At 42.0% G+C, this 17,862-nt stretch overlaps 1 protein-coding gene across 1 annotated transcript; it reads left to right on the top strand.

Moving 5' to 3' along the window:
- The first annotated feature begins 10,208 nt into the window (after positions 1–10,208).
- LOC137358837 (deleted in malignant brain tumors 1 protein-like) lies at positions 10,209–16,263 on the top strand. Its single transcript, XM_068025058.1, has 3 exons — positions 10,209–10,518; positions 12,848–13,162; positions 16,187–16,263. The coding sequence occupies exons 1-3, from the start codon at positions 10,296–10,298 to the stop codon at positions 16,240–16,242; spliced, it is 594 nt and encodes a 197-aa protein (XP_067881159.1). The 5' UTR covers positions 10,209–10,295; the 3' UTR covers positions 16,243–16,263.
- Positions 16,264–17,862: the final 1,599 nt, after the last annotated feature.

The following is a 17,862-nucleotide window of genomic DNA, read 5'->3' as shown; positions in this document are numbered from 1 at the left end:
GCAGGTTCGAGGGATCGAGTGGCCTACTCCTGGTCCTAACTCGTATGTTCATCCGTATGTTCGTATATAACAGGGTATATCTAAAACATCCTCTTTATTAATGTTAAACCCCTCTAGTATGTGAATTACCAGCTCTTTTACCATTGCCTGAGGTGTATCTTCTTCCTTGGTAAAGAAAGATGCAAAGAGTTCAGTTAATAGCTCAGCTATATTAAATCCCCTTTCTGGTCCCTGATCGGCCCCACTCCTCCTTTTACCAACTTTTTGCTAGTTATCTGTCTATAAAAAATATTGGAACTTCTTTTAATGCTAGTTGCCAGTCTCTTTTAAAGGGTACAGTTCTAAAGTGACTGCAGGACGAGAGTGATCTGGGAGTATTTGGGATCAAATAGTTGAATGTCGCAGGGCAGGTTGAGAAAGTGGTTAATAGGGATGTTGGTCTTTTTAAATAGAGGCATGGAGTACAAAAGTAAGGAAGTTATTATGAACCTTTGTGAAACACTGGCTTCACCTCAACTGATCGATTGTGTACAATTCTGAATATGGCACTTTAGTAGAATGTGAATGCTTAAGAGTGTGTGCAGAAAGGATTTACAAGGAATGTTCAAGGGATGAAAGACTTCAGTTATAATGATAGATTGGAGAAGCTGTGGTTGCTCTCCTTCAAACAGAGAAGGCTGCGAGGAAATTTGATTGAGGTTATTCAAAATCACGAGTGGTCCAGACAGAGTAGATAGAGAGGAACTTTTCCTCTTGGCAGAAAGGTCAATAACCTGAGGCCACTGTTATAAGGTGGATGGGAAAAGAACCAACCGTGACATGAGGAAAGACTTATAAACGTAGTGAGTGGTTAGGATCTGGAATGTTCTGCCTGCGAGTCTGATGGAGACAGATTCAATTGTGGCTTTCAATATGGAATTGGACAAGCATCTGAAGAGAAAATCTTTGCATGTCTATGTAGAAAGGGCAGAAGCATAGGACTAGTGAGGTGCTCTTACAGATATCCAGCATGGACACAACGGGCTGAATGGCCTCCTTCTGTGTTGTAAACATTCTATGATTATATGCTGACTGCTGCAGCTTGTTAGTCGCAAACTGTCTGTCCAGTTTTTAAACTTAAAACTGTGAATGTGGTTGCAGGGTAATTAATTGCATACGAAGGGCTTTGAAGGGTGATCAAGACAGACTGTAGCAAACTGGCTACAAAACAGTCAACAAATTGTGGGTTAAAGGTAGTTATTCAGACTGACAAAAGTTGAGAAGTATTGTGTGACAATTCATGTCAATGGGTTAGCGCTGTGCAAATGCGTTCTATTGTTTGGTCCATTCCGAAGATTACGGCACACAACATTAAGAAGCGGCTGAGCACGCAGCACAAAGCAAAAGTTAAAGGCCTGATAACACTCCAGCTGTAGTGCTGAAGATCAGTGCTCTAAAACTAGCGACAACTCTAGCCAAGCTGATCCAGTACAGTTACAGCAGTTACAGCACTAGGATTCAACTGATATGGTGTGAAGTTGCTCAGTTGCACACTGCCTAGAAAAGTAGGGAAACACTGACTGGTTAGTACCCAATCAACCTCCTCCCAATCAACACCAAATCTTTCCTTGTGCTGGGTGTGACTCCCCTTTCAACGTATCTCTCTTTAATAAAACTCATTTTTTTTTTGTATTTTCCAGAGCTTTGTTAACCTGTATTGCTATTTTATTGATTTTTATATCTGCACCCCTGAGTCCCATTGCTCCGCGACACAATTTAGATTATCATTGTCCAAGGAGTATGGGTTCTCAGTCTTCCTACCCAAATGTGTAAGTGCACATTTATCTGCATGAAAATTCATTTACAATTTCGTTAACATGAAGTATTTTTCTCACAATCTGCCTTTGTATTAACTATTGCTCCAAGTCAATGTCATTAGTGAATATTACAATTGTACGTCCTTTTTCTGCGTCGAAATCATTTATGTTAAATATGAACAACAGTACTCCCAGCACCAGTTCTTGTCACACAATACTTCTTGCCCAGTTCTAACTGCTGATACAGTGACGGCGACTGGGTAAGTTATAAATAAATAAAGGCACATTTTAAAGATTATAGTCCTGTCACATTATAAGCAGTAGTGATACAGGAAACCCAGCATCATCAGTTTTGAACAGAATCTGAGAACGGCTCGTGCCAGATCTGTGATTAATCAGATGCGTATTGAAATAAAAATCTATGTATTATTGTGATTATTAACGTATTATGCTAATTATGATATAATATGCTTATTAAGATCACAGATATCCTCGACTAACATCCGGAGACTCCCCATGCTCAGGCAGACTGGAGATCCAGTACGGTGAAAACTGGGGAACAGTGTGTGACCTTGACTGGGATTTGAAAGACGCCAATGTGGTCTGTAATCTGCTTCAGTGTGGAGTCGCCGTGTCGGTGCCAAGATATGCTCATTTTGGAGAGGGCATTGGGCTCGTACGGTCTGATATCTTTGACTGCACTGGAAATGAGACCAGTTTATTGGACTGCCGTCTTTTTCAAGGAAATCAGCAGGAGTGCAGCCACAGGAACGATGCCAGTGTCATCTGTTCCGGTGAGTACAGACTTACTGAAAAGCAGACAACTCCCTGCTTAATATGTGGAAAACTGAGGAAGGTGGCATTCCCATGTTTCTGTCTGAAAGGTTCATATCTAAACTGGTCATTATAGTTTATTATTACTGCTAAAGGTCTGGTGTAACGTGGTACAAAATACCCACAATTACTGGTAAACAAGATGGTTCTGAATCTTAACATTTATTTTGCAAGAAGCAGAATTTTCGCAAGTTTGTTTACCACTGCACCGAATGTATATTTAGAATTGAATATTGGCTGCAACAGTTGGGAGTTGACTAAATGAATATGCACTGGCCTATTTCGATACTTTAATTTGAACACCACGAATGATCCGACATTACAATAGCCTTCTGATCCTCCCTGCCCACGTTAGTATTCTTATCATACAGTACTGAAGCAGGCCCTTCGGCCCACCGACTGTCTGTCGACCAACAACCACCCATTTCTACTGATCCTACATTACCTACCACTCTCCTTGCACCTACCCACAGTCGGGTTAATTTACAATGGTCAATTTACTTTCGACCTGCAAGTCTTTCACTGTGAGATGAAACCAGAGCACGCGGCAGAACCCCACGCATTCACAGGGAGAACATGCAAACTCCGCACAGACAGCACCCAGAACTGAACCCAGGTCACTGGAGCTGTGATGCAAACCACTGCTCCACTGTGCCCACGTTAACACTAACTGAACGGCAGGGTATAAAAGCACGGCTGTACTCCAGCACTGCTCAGTGCAATCAGGCCAGAATTGAAAGATTACAAAGTTATTTTATAGAAAGTGTGTATTTTACCCGCTAAATATGACAGGATCGGACACATATCCACATTATCAGTACAGAGCTTTCAGTTGCACTAGCCTGTTCGATCATTCAGTTAGATCATACCTGATATGTTCTTCAAGTCTCTTTACCTGGCTTTGACCCAGATTCCTTGATACACCGAGCTTAAAAAAATCTATCAATATTAGTCTTGAAAATTTAGATTAGATGTAACATCCACAGCTCTTTACTTTGGACGTTGTTAGGGAAAGTTCCAGATTGCCGCTGTTTTTATCGAAAAATGTGTTTCCTAATTGTTCTTTGAGGCCCAACTATCTTCTGGTGCTTCGTCAGTTACCTTCCCACCATCAAAATGTCAGAAGTTGGGCTTTTTGCTGAGAATTGCATGGTCTTTAGTTCCATTCACAATTCCTTGGATTAAGAAACAGTTCATGCCCAATTACATCAAGAATCCGGACATTATTTAGACTTGGGCTGATAGGTAGAAAGTAACACACTCACCACCTCCGTGTCAGTTAATGACTATTTCCAACAAGAGAGACAATATCATCTCCCCTAGCTATTATAATCAGTGAATTCACTACCACCATCAAATCCTACTGGGTGTTGTCATTGACAAGAAACTGAACTAGACCATTCACAATAATGTAGTGGCGAGTGGAGCAGGTCAGATGATCGGCATTCTGTGGCAAGTAGCTCACCTGCAGAATTCCCAAAGACTTTCCAGCAGCTGGAAGACATAGGCTGGGAATGTGAAAGGACATGACTCTTATAAATTTCAGGGAACCCAGCCACAGTTTGTGTAATCCTTCTTCATAATGAGGGGAGGCAATGGTGTGGTGCTAATGTCACTGGACTAGCAATCCAGAGTCCCAGGCTAATTCTGGGGACGCTGGTTCAATTCCCACCATCGCAGCTCGTGGAATTTAAATTCAGTTAATAAATCTGGAATTAAAAACTAGTCTCAGTAATGGTAACCATAAAACCATTGTCGATTGTTATTTAAAAAAATCTTGTTTCGTCATATCCTTAGGGGATGAAATCTGCCATTGTTACCTGGTCTGGCCGACATGTGACCAGAGACCTACAGCAATGCTGTTGACTCTTAACTGTCCTCTTACATAGCCTAACAAGTCACCCAGTTGTGAAAGGTAACGATGCATGAGCAATGAATGCTGGCCTTGCCGGCGACACCCACATCAAATGAATGAATAAAAAACAGAAACATTTGAAGCCAAGGAATCATTCTCGCATCTTTTATGCTGCACACTCTCCTTGGTCAACATATCCTTCCCAAAGCATATTGCCCATAGCTTAACATTACACCAGATGGGGCCTGACCAGTTTTTTTTTAGCTGCAGCATCATTTCTTCACCCTTGTATTCCATTCCTCTAGACATAAATCCCAGTATTCCATTGGCTGCTTTGATTTTCGTTCCTGTACTTTCCCATGACCCTGAAGTCTATTTTCCCTGTGCTGCATCCGGCTTTTCACCATGTAGAAAATACTGTAATCTTTTTAAGTCCAAATTGGACACCTCACGCTCACCAATATTGAAATAGTTTTACACAGTCACGGAATCTTTTTTTTTGTAAAGTTATGCTTAAAATATGCATGATTACAATATGGCTGATATTTTATTTCAATGGCAATATTGAGTATGTCAATTATATGTGGCTTTCTATCCAGAGATCTAAGTCATTAATAAATATGGTGAATAGTTGAGGTTCCTGTGGGACGGCGCCATCACATCCTGCCAGTTAGATGATCTGCCCATTATCCCTGCTGTCTATCTCCTGCCACTAAACAAACGTCCGAAGCAGGTCAATAATTTCCCTAAATTCTATGAGCTTCAAGTTTAGCCAACAATCAGTTACAAGAGATTTTGCTGAGTGCTTTCCGGAAGTTCATCTGAATAACATCCATTCAGGTTCCCCTGTTCTCTACTTTAGTTACCTCCACAAAATATTTGATCAGGTTCATCAAGCATGATCTACCTTTTACAAATCCACGCTGGCTCTCTCTGATTGGCTGTCACTTTTCAAGGTGATCAGACACTCCATCTTCAAATGTACACTCTAGTAATTTCCTGACAACTGCTGTTAGGCTAACCAATCTATAATTGCCTTGGTTCTCTCGCTAACCTTTCTTTAAATAGCAGTGTGACAATTGCAATTTTCTAATTACTGATCCAGCAGTTTGCTCTCAATCATTAACAAAGGGACGGAAGGTGTTGTTTACAGCGCTATCAAGCAGTACTTACCAATAAACTACTCACTGATGCTCAGTTTGGGTTTGTCGGACCCCTCAGCTTCAGACCACATCACACCCTTTGTACAAACATGTATGATAAAGCTGCATTCCAGATGACAGTGACTGCCCTCAATGTCAGGGCAGCATTTGTCCGACTGCGGCAACAAAGAACCTTAATAAAAGTTGTGTCCATGTAAATACTGATGCAACGAAATTATGCATAATTCCTGCCATTTCCTTATTTTCATTTATAATATCACAACTGTCATTGTAATGAGACCACATTGCTTTTAATGACAATATATTTCTGAAGTTATTGTAAAAGTTTTGTAGCTCTTGCGAACTGTTTTGTCATCCTTTGCTATTCTTTGTATCTCTGCCATTCACGAAGATCTGTGCATTTTTCTTTTTGTATTTTTGCATGTTTTTGGTCTCTTTTATACTTATGATGTTCTTGTGTCGTGCACGCCAGTCCATAATAGATGAGGTTGAGTTTGGAATTGGACCATTCAATGCGGTGGTCATTGAGTTGAGCTTCCTTGATGGCAGGCTTGTGCCGTTCACTGCGTCAAGGAAGCTATGGAGACCGATAAACACAAGACCTTCCCCCTAACAGTGACCTGTTCCTCGGTGAATATCAGGGTTTCCCTCCTCGAGAAACGCACAAGCACCTGCTGTGCAGCCAACAAACCACGACCAGAACAGTAGCATGGATTGACTTGCCACGATGCACAATAACTGACGAATCAGCAGCAAGAATAATGGCATATACTGACCTCTCATGGAATATAATTAACTGACCAAGAAAAAACAGAACAAGAACATGTAATAACCTATCAGTAGTAAGATCCTGCCCACATTCCCATTCTGCACTGCATATAAACAGACTGCTTCCACCAATTACAATTATTTCTCCAGACAATGGGCAGAGTACATGGCCCAAAACGTCGTGGTCTGTCAGTATTTCTAACAACTGCTTTTTCAAGAAAGCAACTGCTGTTCTCAGCGCAAAGGCACGTGATGTAAAACCGTAAAATGGTCTGACTCAAATGTTGAATATTTTAGTTTTCTATTTCCCTGTAGCACCTAGATATGCTACATTTACAACTGTGCTCTACCCCCTCACCCCGCCCCCCACCAGCCTCCCCTCACCCATTTACTAGTTTAAGGTTCCTGTAACAACCCTATTTATCCTTTATTCTGGGACCCTGATCCCAACCCGATTCAGGTGCTTCACATTCCAACAGAATAGTTCTTTAATATCCCAGTACAGGTGCCAGGGTCCTTTGAAAGGTAACACCTCTTTCCAACATCATAACCTTCAAGCACGTGTTCATCTCCCTGATTGTTTATTTTTCCTATGCCAATGTGCAAGCGGCTTGTATAATAATCCAGATATTATAATCCTTGAGATCTTCTTTTATATTTCAGCTCCTGGTACTCTCCGAAAAGAACCTCTTGCCTACTCTTTGCAATGTTGTTTATGCCTAATTGGTCCACAACGACTGGATATTTCCACCCCAATCTTGCATTCTGATTTGAGATAACCCTCACTTCGCACAAGTTGGGAAAATACTGTGTGGGACTGTTAATGCCCTAATTATTGAATCACTTAAAAGTATCACATTATGCACCACTCCTCCTCCTTTTGAACAGCTTCCTATTCGAAGGTATCACGGTCAACATTGTGGCTGTCCTTCTAACAGTCTTCATCCTGATCTTCACAAATAGACAGTACTTTGTTCCTGTTCACTTCTGTATATCCTCGTTCTCCATTACATCTGGATTTCAAATCTGTACACTATAAGCTGCAACAACCTCATTCTGATCCTGTAGCTCTCGACAAGGTGTGACTGAAATCTGCAGCAAACTGTCAAATACTCTTCTTGCTATCATATGTGTTGGTGTTTTTCCAATTCCCACAACAGCTCTATGATCCTGAGCCAGAGAGGTTCCAGGTTGAGATATCTACTACAGACAAGTTCCCTCGGTTCAGTTCCATTCTCGACAAATTCCAATATCCAGAAAAAAACCTGCTCTGCCAGAACTTAGTCTGTCTTTATTTTAGAGGTAAAATTATTTGTTGATGCATTTTAGCTTTAACACTATTTTACTGGTTAGCTAACGCCGAAACACTAAGCACTCATCAATTAACATAGTCCGTATTTACAACTTACCCACGCCCTCTCACACTCTGACCTGACAATTGCTTCACTGAGTGAGTTTGTCCCTCTATTTGCCAGGTGTCTGTCTCTCAGCCCCTTCCAATAGGCTGTGCTACTGCTGGCTGTGGCGCTCTTTTAAACCGGTTGCTCTAGTCACTGACTCCAGTTTAACAGACAAAACAGAACACCTCCATCCGAACGCTCACCCTCTACTACCTAGAAGGACGAGGACAGCAGATGCATGGGAACACCATCTGCATGTTCTCCTCCGAAGCACACACCATCCTAATTTGGAACTATATAACCGGTCCTTCACTGTCGCTGGGTCAAATCCTGGAAGTCCCTTGCTAACAGTACTGTGAGTGTACTGAAAGCGCATGCACTGCAGTGGTACAAGAAGGCGGCTCACCACCATCTTTGCAAGGGCAGTTCGGGATTGGTAATAAATGCTGTCCGAGCCCGAAATTCCCACCCCCTGTGAAAGAATAAAAAATACTTCCTTTTACCCCTCTGCACCGAATTCTTACTCTGAGCAAACTCTAACTTCCCACTATGTTCATAATGTATTCAGTTAACATTGCAATCTTTGTTTACACTCTGCCTTACCAGAAGTCTAAATATAGAATCATAGAAAATAGGAGTAGGCGTAGGCCAGACAGCCCTTTGGAGCCTGCTCCGCTATTCAAAAAAGTAATGGCCTATCATCTAATTCAGTACTCTGTTCCCGTTTTTCCCCATATCACTTGATTCCTTTTGTATTAAGAAAGATATCTATCTCCTTCTTGAATATATTTAGAGATCTGTCATCCACTGCCTTCTGTGGTAGAGAATTCCACAGGTTCACCACCTTCTGAGTGAAGACATTTCTCCTCATCTCGGTTCTAAATAGCATACTCCATATCCGGAGACTGTGACCCGTGGTTTTGGACTCTCCAGCCATCGGGAACATCCTCCCTGCATGTAGCCTGTCTAGTACTGTTCGAGTTTTATAGGTTTCTCTGAGATCCTCTCTCATTCTTCTAAACTCTAGTGAATATAGTCCGAGTCGATCCGATCTCTCTTCATACGTGAATCCTGCCATCCCAGGAATTAGCCTTGTAAATCTACTTTGCACACTCTTAATGGCAAGGGCATCCTTCCTCAGATAAGGAGACCAAAACTGCACACAATGCTCTAGGTGTGGTCTCACCAAAGCCCTGTATAGGTGCAGTAACATCTTGCTCCTTTACTCAAATCATCTTGCAATGACGTCCAATATTATATGCTTTTTGAGGCACATTCGAGATACAACAGTCCAGACAGTTTCCAGCTGACAGTAATTACCCGAGTTCGCACAATCACAGCTGATTGACAGCTTACTGCTAACCTGACTTACCCTGTTAACTGCGAACAATGAACTGCCTTGCAGTTTGGTTTTTAATTCCAAGCGAATTGCTAAATGTTACGGCTAGATTTAAGTCTTAGCCACTAATTACCAAATTCCAAACTTCCCACTCTGCTGACAACACATGCAGCTAAAGGTACAGTCTATGCTTGCACACTTTGCCTTAACTCTACCTTACTGCATTGCAGAAGAACATTCCCCATGCAGGCAATTGCAGTTCAAGAGGACGGTCCTGACACCGGTTTCAAGGGCAAATAGAGTTGAGCAATAACTGCCACCTCTGCCAGAGATGTCCACATCCGCATAAAGAAAAGCAGCTCCGAAATGGGCTTGTTTTGTATTTGTTCTCCAGATCTTCTATAGCTCATCTATCAAACCCCTTAACCATTTTAAACACATCAACTAGATAAGCTGTAATCCTTCTAAACTAAATCTATTACAAACAAAGTTTATGCAACTTATCTTCATAATGTACCGTTTAAAGCATTGTTGCCATTCTAGTGACACTGTCCTGAACAACCTCCACAGCCAATGGTTTTGTGAAGTGCCGTGCCCAAACGTGACAACAGATACAACTGAATCATCACATCCTTCATCGTTTACATTCCAAAATCCAAGAGATAAAGACCAACAATCGATTAGCGTTTGCAAGAAGAGCTGTTAATTTTTGAGTGTTCAGCCAACTTCTTAAAGAGGTCCTGTAGTAATTATTGTGATGAAAGTACACAGACCTGAAACATAACTCTCTTGCTCTCTCCACAGATGCTGCTAGCCCTGCTCAGTATTTCCAATATTTTCTGTTTTATTTCAGGTTTCCAACATCTGCAGTATTTTGCTTTTGTGTTGCTGTGGTAATTCTAATTGTTTTTTGATAGATAATTTGTGTAAAGTATGGATAGATAATCGTGTACATAAGATTCAACTTTTATACCCATTTTCTATTTTGCTGTTTCTATGCAGAGGATGATTTATAAATTATTTGGATTTGGATTCGTTTCCAATACAGGGAAACATGGACCTCGATTGGTTGATGGGACGAACAGATGCTCTGGCCGGGTGGAGGTGCTGCATGGAGACCAGTGGGGGACGCTGAGTGACATGTACTTTGATCTGGAAGACGCCAACGTGGTCTGTGAGCACTTGCAGTGTGGGACAGTAACCTCAATCCCGGGAGGAGCTCACTTTGGGAAGGGAGCCGGTCCAGTGTGGAAGGAAAGTTACAGGTGTCGGGGGAATGAGACGCGATTGTGGGAGTGTCCTGTTTCATCCTGGGATCAGTTTAGCTGCTCCCATGAAAATGACGCCAGTGTCATCTGTACGGGTGAGTCATCTCAGTCAATTGAACTGAAATACACCAACTGTTCTGCTGTCAAGCATCATTAACTATTTCCACAGGTCGCTGATTCACTAGTTTTGCTGATCCCATGCTTCCTTCGACACTAAGATTCTGAGATGTGTTTGTCGGTTTATTGGTCTGAATTAAATTACAAATGAATCAAAGAGCTTCACTCCAGTAAACATTGAATACATACAATGTCTCGTGATTAGTACTTATCGCTCATATAATATCTCTTTTGTGGTAAATCTAGGGCATTATTCAAGGGCTATAGAATCAGCAATTTGCTCCCAGGACCACTGCCATAGAATGGAAATTTTGCTCGAGCATTGAAACTGTTCTCAATGTTGGCCGTTCAAATATGAATTATCATGGAATTCTCTGCAAAGATCAGCTGTGCAATAGAAAAAACTGTGAACTTGTTTCCAACTAAATAGCATGAGATAAATTTTAATTTCCATTACATTAAGGGCAATAAAATGATAGTGAGTGAAGTAACTCGTTATTTCACCAATATGCCATGTCTTTGATTATTTCACAAACTTGATGTAAATTACAATTCTCCCAGTTATCCCTCAACCAGCGCCCTCTTATAACAGATTATCTGCTCAGTTAACTGATCGCTGTCCGTTTGACATTGCTCAACGCAAATTGCTCCCACGTTTCACAATTTAAAATATAGGTAATAAAAACAGTAAGTGCTGAAAATACTCAGAAGTTCTGGCAGCATCTGCGGTGCAAGAAACAGAATCAACCTTACAGTTTGCAGATCTTTCATCAGAACTTAGAGATTTAACAGTTTTTAAAGAAAGGGGAAAGCAAGGAAAGAACGAAAGGAACAATCTGTGATATGGTGGAAGGCAGGAAGAATTAAATGGTAAATGGGACAATGCAAGGCAGAAAGAGATAGGAATGGGCCAAGTGAAAAACACATTTCGAGAGGAGCTGCAAATTGGAAGGCAAGACATCGTCCAAAAAAGGGGAGGGAATCTTTCCTGAAATTGCTGAATTCAGTGTTCATTCCAAAAGCCTGTAAAGAGTCTAGTGGAAAGAGGAAGTGCTGTTTCTCAAACTTATGTTAATCTTCATTGGAACTGTGTCGGAGAAAGAGGAGAGAGATGTCAGAGTGGGAGCAGAATAAATAATGAAAAGGACAGGCAACTGGAAGCTAAAGGTAAAGCTTGCAGACTGAACAAAGGTGTTGTGCAAAGTAAGCACTCAATTATGTTTGGTGTCCCAATGTAAAGCAGACGGTATCATGATCAGTCAATACAGTGAATACAGTATACTAAAGAGAAGGCAGTACAAGAAAATCGCTGTTTCACTTGGAAGCAGTATTTGGCGGCTTGGATGGTGAGAAAGGTGGAGGTAACAGGGCAGTGGCTGCACCTCCTGCGCATTCATGGGAAGGTCCTGGGGGAAGGGGTGCTGAGAATGATTGAAGAGTGAATCAGAGTGCCACAGAGCGAATGGTCCCTTCAGAATGTTAAACGTGGAGGGAAGGGGAAGATGTGCTTTGTCGTGGCACCACATTAAAGGTGGTGGAAATGGTGGAAGATGATCTGTTGAATATGGAAGCTGATGGAGTGGAAGATGAGGAGAATCAGAATCCTATCATTATTCCGGGAGGGGGAAAGGGTGAAAGCAGACGTTTGGGGAATGGAATGGACGTGCTTGAGGGCCCTGTCAACCATGGTGGGTGGATGAGGAGGTGAGGAGAGTCCTCGGTTGAGGAAAAAGGAATACATATCTGGAACCACTGGTATGGAAGTTTGCATCACCAGACATTGCAGATGGAGCAAGTGAAAAAATGTGATAGAGTAATTCGAAGAATTGGGGTGTGAGGAAGCATAGACAAGGTAACTGTGAGAGTCACTGGGTTTACTCTTTATATTAGTTAATAACCTATCCCCAGAAGCAGAGACAGAGATGTTGAGGAAGAGAATGGAAGAGTTGAAGATGGACCATGTGAATATAAGGAGGTTAAACTGGAAGAAAAGTTGATGATATTTTCAAGTACAGGGCGAGAGCTGGAATATCAGTGCATGTGGACAGGAGGACGGCCTTCAGTCCCTCGGCTATCACCTACAGTTCATTTTACCCTCTGTCCCCAGTTCAGCAACCGTAAGCTACTCGGTACGTCTCTAAAATGTATTTACAGAGAAAAGGTAATGGTGAAAATGATCTTTCAACAAGCCTTCTGAACAATGATGACAGGAATAGTAACCATTAATATTAATGACTTTTCGGGTGGCAGTAAATTCTGAGATATTTTGCTTCAGTTTCACCATTCTCAATCTGTTTCATGTTGTAGATGAAAATTGGTCACTAATTCTGACTAACGGGGGAAGCTGGTGTGATGGGAGAGTGGAGATTTACTACAATGGCAGCTGGGGGAGATTGCAGGATAGACACTGGACCCTGAATGATGCCAATGTAGTCTGTACACAGCTGGGTTGTGGTGAAGCGACAGCCGCTTATAACTATTCAAAGGACGGAGAGAGTGAAGGACCCATCTGGGTGAATGATGTCCAGTGTGAAGGAAACGAATTGCAGCTCCAGAACTGCATCTTATTCACATTGAATTCGTCTCTCACTGACAGTATGGATGTAGGGGTCCTGTGTTCAGGTAAGCAAATTCTTCACTGCTTTTACAAAAACATAAAAGTGAAATGTCTAATCTGCTGAGAAAAGTGATAATATCGGTTACTTGTTCCTGGGTTTCTCAAAGCAGTAATTTCACTCGAGGAGAGTCGGAGAGGATGGTGGGCGGTTGGGGAGCTGGGGTGGTGTACAGAGAGAGAGGACACGGACACAATTAAACAGCAAGAACGTTTGTATTACAGAAATGTCAATTAACACATACATCACAAGGGGTTTAACAGGAATGTAAACGGAGAGAAAACTGACACAGAGCCAAACAAAGAGATGTTAGAGTGGGTGACGAAATGTTTAGTCAGATGAAAGCAAAATACTGCGGATTCTGGAATTCTGAAACAAAAACAAGAAATGCTGGATTCACTCAGCAGGTCTGGCAGCATCTGTGGCAAGAGAAGCAGAGTTAACGTTTTGGGTCAGTGACCAGAAACGTTAACTCTGCTTCTCCTTTCCACAGATGCCGACAGACCTGCTGAGTGATTCCAGCATTTCTTGTTATTGTTCTTAGTCAGATGGTTGGATTTGAAGAGCCGGAGACACGGAAATATTTCTGGTGGAAATTCAGATCTGGGGGTTAGATGGTTAAAGGCAAAACTGAAAGTTGTGGGCAATTGAAGTGGGTGAAGTGCAACAAGCTGTATTCAGAAAAAAGCAGAGCTCCTGAAATGATTCAGGCTGGAGATGGTTATACTGATGCAGGGGGAGAGCATGAAGGTGTCTGAACATGAAGATCATATTTGGAAACTCTGGGTATTGATCGCAGGGAAACCAGTAGATCGTCGAGTGCCATGGCGTTCCTGAGAGGGGCTTCATGTAGGGAAGGCAACAAAACTTTGGATGAGCTGATGTTTCTGGAGGATGCAAGATGGGTGATCGCCCAGGAGAACATTGAAATATTCGATTCTGCAGGCAACAAAGCATGGGTGAGCATTTCAGCAGCAGATGGGCTGAGGCAGGAAGGGAGGTGAATGATGATAGAGGTGAAAGATAACGGCCTTATGAGAAAGAGAATACGGAATTGGATTCTCAGCTGTGGTATCAAATCCGGCGCCAAGCTTGCAATCAGTTCGACTGTATAGTATATAAGTGGAGGTAGCTGTGTGGGAGTTGGTCTGGTGCTAGTTTCATTAGATTGTGTATAAAAGTAGACAGATGTTTTGGACTAGACACTTTAAAGTTTCATTGTGTGGCATGTTAATGCATGCATGTGTTCTGGGGATGTTGCATTATGCAGAGTGTAGTTTAGTTTTGTTTAGTTTAGAGATACAACACTGAAACAGGCCCTTCGGCCCACCGAGACTGTGCCGACCATCAACCACCCATTTATAATAATCCTGCACTAATCCCATATTCCTACCACATCCCCATCTGTCCCGATATTTCCCTACCACGGCTAGGGGCAATTTATAATGGTCAATTTACCTGCCAACCTGCAAGTCCTTTGGCTTGAGTGTGGGCAGATGTTTTCGGGTTGTTCCAATGAACATTTATTTGCATACGACATGTGGAACTTACAACATATGAGATAGTTAATGATTCAGATTTGATACCGATTGGTTACAGTAAGCATTTTCTTCGGACACTGCGGAAATCAATACATTCCAGCGTTTCACGTCAGAAGTTTACAGTGCTGAATGGTTATTACACACTCAGTCACTGGACAGAGTCGAGTATGTCATCTTGTTCTTCAGTTAGGTAGATGTTAAGCTCCACCCAACATTTATGCCCCCCTACAGAAGCCATGTGTCTTCTCCTTGTCTTCTACTTCTGTATCTGATGGGTCACATTGCTGATGTTTATTCTCCAAAGTGCCTGACGCAATTAGTCCAATCATTTTTGTCCAGTCCAGATTAAATACTGGTTTCTGTTCAGCCGGGAGGTCTGCACATCGACAGTTCAATTGCCCGTAGGCGCTTCCTGATCCTGTCCAACATTTTGCAGAGAGATCCTGTTTTCTGCCCTCTTTGGTCCGGTCCAACAGTCATATATTGATAGAATTAGTCGTTTAGTTCATTGATTTTTTACAGACAATCGCAATTGCTAATGTACCTCACATGTTTCGTTTGCTCATTTAACATAATTGCAGCAGTCTGTCTGGACAGACAGGTCTGCATCTTCTCTGTTCAGACATGCGGTTTATGTATCTAAAATTACTCAAATATATTCCTTGTCAAAGACAGAGTCCCATCCTTTCAAAGGTAAGTGATTCTCTTATGCAATTAATATTAAATTGATTTATGATAATGTTAATAATGTTATAATCAACACAACCCTAGAACGTAGTTCCACACGAAGATACTGCATATTGCAAGGCTGATGTTTAAGGGTAGGACTTGTGGACCTTACATTCTCCAATATGAAGTGGAGTAATAAAGTAATCATGAAGTAATAAATAGCATGGATTAAACTGCTGGTCTTGCCAGTGACACCAACATTCCCTGAAATAATTGAAAAACATAAAAAGGCACGGTGACATGTGGGGAACTATCTGGTAATATAATCCTGAATGTATCAGTCGCATAAAGCATCATTGGGTCCTCTTCATCTTCACTAAATCCTCCTGTTTGACAAAGATTATCCAGGAAGCCAAAGAAAACGCACAGCAAATATTCTCCATCATAAATCTTCCTCCTGAACCACTCCCCTGCCTCATCCACCTGAACTCCAAAAATAATTGAGAGGAGCTCATAGACTTTTTGTCACAAAGTTCAAAAACATCCGTTCAGTCACCTCCCTTTCTTCCCCAACCCATCAGGCCTAACTTCCTATCAGTTCCCACCCCCATCCCATACGATCACCCTGAATTCACATTTCTTGTTTCTCTCCTAGAATCCTTCACTCTCTCTCTGAACCTGTGCTGTTGATGGTATCCACATTTTGCTGTCTACACCTTATTTCTATTAAACTACTGAACACAAACATTCCCTTCCTGGGTTCCATATTAGCTGGCAATATTAACGATTCTCTTTCTCTCTCTCTCTCTCTACATTTTCAGGCTCCTCTCCATCAAATCAGCAGTCATCACACCTCTCCTCAGAAAGGAACCATTGACCACCTGTCCATGCAGGTTACTGCCCAGCTCCAACTGATCGTACCTCGCCAAAGTCCTTGAATGTGTTGTCGCCTCCCAAATCCATGCTCATCTTATATGAAGCTGCATGTTTCAATTACGCAAATCAATTTTCTATCCACACCACAGGCCGAAAACAAATGACATCCGAAGTGATTGTGACAAATATAAACGATTCCACCTCCTCTTTCTTGACTTGTCTCAAATTTTTATATGATTGATCATGAAATACTTGTCCAATTCCTCCCCATTAACACACGGCTGGGTGGGACTGCACTCAGCTGGTTCTAGTATTATCTGTACAGTCATGGTCAGAAAGTTGCCAGCAATGGTTTCTCTTCCTGCTTCTGCAAAGTCACCTATAGTGTCACCAGAGGATCGATCCTTTGACACTTCATTACTCATTTACATGCTGCCTTTCAGTGATATCCGCAAACAAAGCCTCAGTTTCCACATGTATCTCACTGTATCCAACTCTACCTCACATTCAACACTCTTGAGCCCTCCAATGCCTGTACACTGTGAGAATTCCAGGCTGACATTCAGTACTGCATCAGCAGAAAATTCCTGCAACTCAGTATTGAAAAGATAGAAAACATCAGTCCCCATCGCATGTTTCCTTGCTGCCAACTCCATTTCTCGCCATGCCAACTGTCTGTCACTCAGCCAGACAGCTTGTAATCTTGATGTTATATTTGACCCCAGGGTGATCCTCCTATCAAATCTCCATATCCTCATTAACACTGTCTATTTTCACCTCCATGACATCACCCGCATTTGCCCTTATCTCGTCTTGTCGATAGCGTTGTTCCCTCCAGACTCGATGATGCTAATGCAATCCTGGCTGGCTTCACTAGTTACAACCTCTGTAAGCTCCGCTGTCTCGACCATTTGCCACTCAGGCATCTGCCCTCTGCCCACTGACCTACTTTGCCCAGCAACGAGAGGTTTTAAAATTCTCATCCTTGTTTTCAAATCCCTTCCTGGCCTCACAGCTCCTGTCTTTGCAATCGGCTCCAGACTGGCAGCTCCCAGTTCTGGCTTCTTGAGCATTCCTGGTTTTAATTGTGCACCATTGGCGGCCGTGCCTTTATTTGCGAAGGTCACACGCTCTAGAATTACTTGCTTAAATATCTCTGCCTGTCAACCAGTCTTTCCTGCTTTAAGACGTTCCATAAAAACTAACTCTTTGACTTAGCTTTTGGTCATCTGACCTAATATATTTTTCTGTGCTCTGTGTTAAAATGTCTTTGATATCACTCCTGTATCGCGCCTTGGGATGTTTAATTACGTTAATGGCGCTAGATAAATGCAAGTCACTTGTAATTGAAGATGAGGGAAATAGGAGATGGCAGTAAATGTCTGACCAAGATAACAAATTAGGGTAACATACATGGACAAGGAACAGATACAGTTATATAACATGAGTATAAATTAACTGTGAATCGTGTGAGTGATTGCCTGTTTGACACCGTACACAGCGTTCAAAACATAAAAGGGGAACTGGAGATCAGAACTTGTCAAAGCCAGATGTAATAGCATATCTGAAACATTGCCGTTCTTTACATTCTATGTAAGAAGTAAGTGTAAACAGATATTCT

Source organism: Heterodontus francisci, unplaced genomic scaffold (genome assembly GCF_036365525.1).
Source record: "Heterodontus francisci isolate sHetFra1 unplaced genomic scaffold, sHetFra1.hap1 HAP1_SCAFFOLD_157, whole genome shotgun sequence".
Classification (NCBI taxonomy): domain Eukaryota; kingdom Metazoa; phylum Chordata; class Chondrichthyes; order Heterodontiformes; family Heterodontidae; genus Heterodontus; species Heterodontus francisci.
The sequence above is the reverse complement of the archived record's forward strand: the minus strand, read 5'-3'. Positions and strand labels throughout refer to the sequence as shown.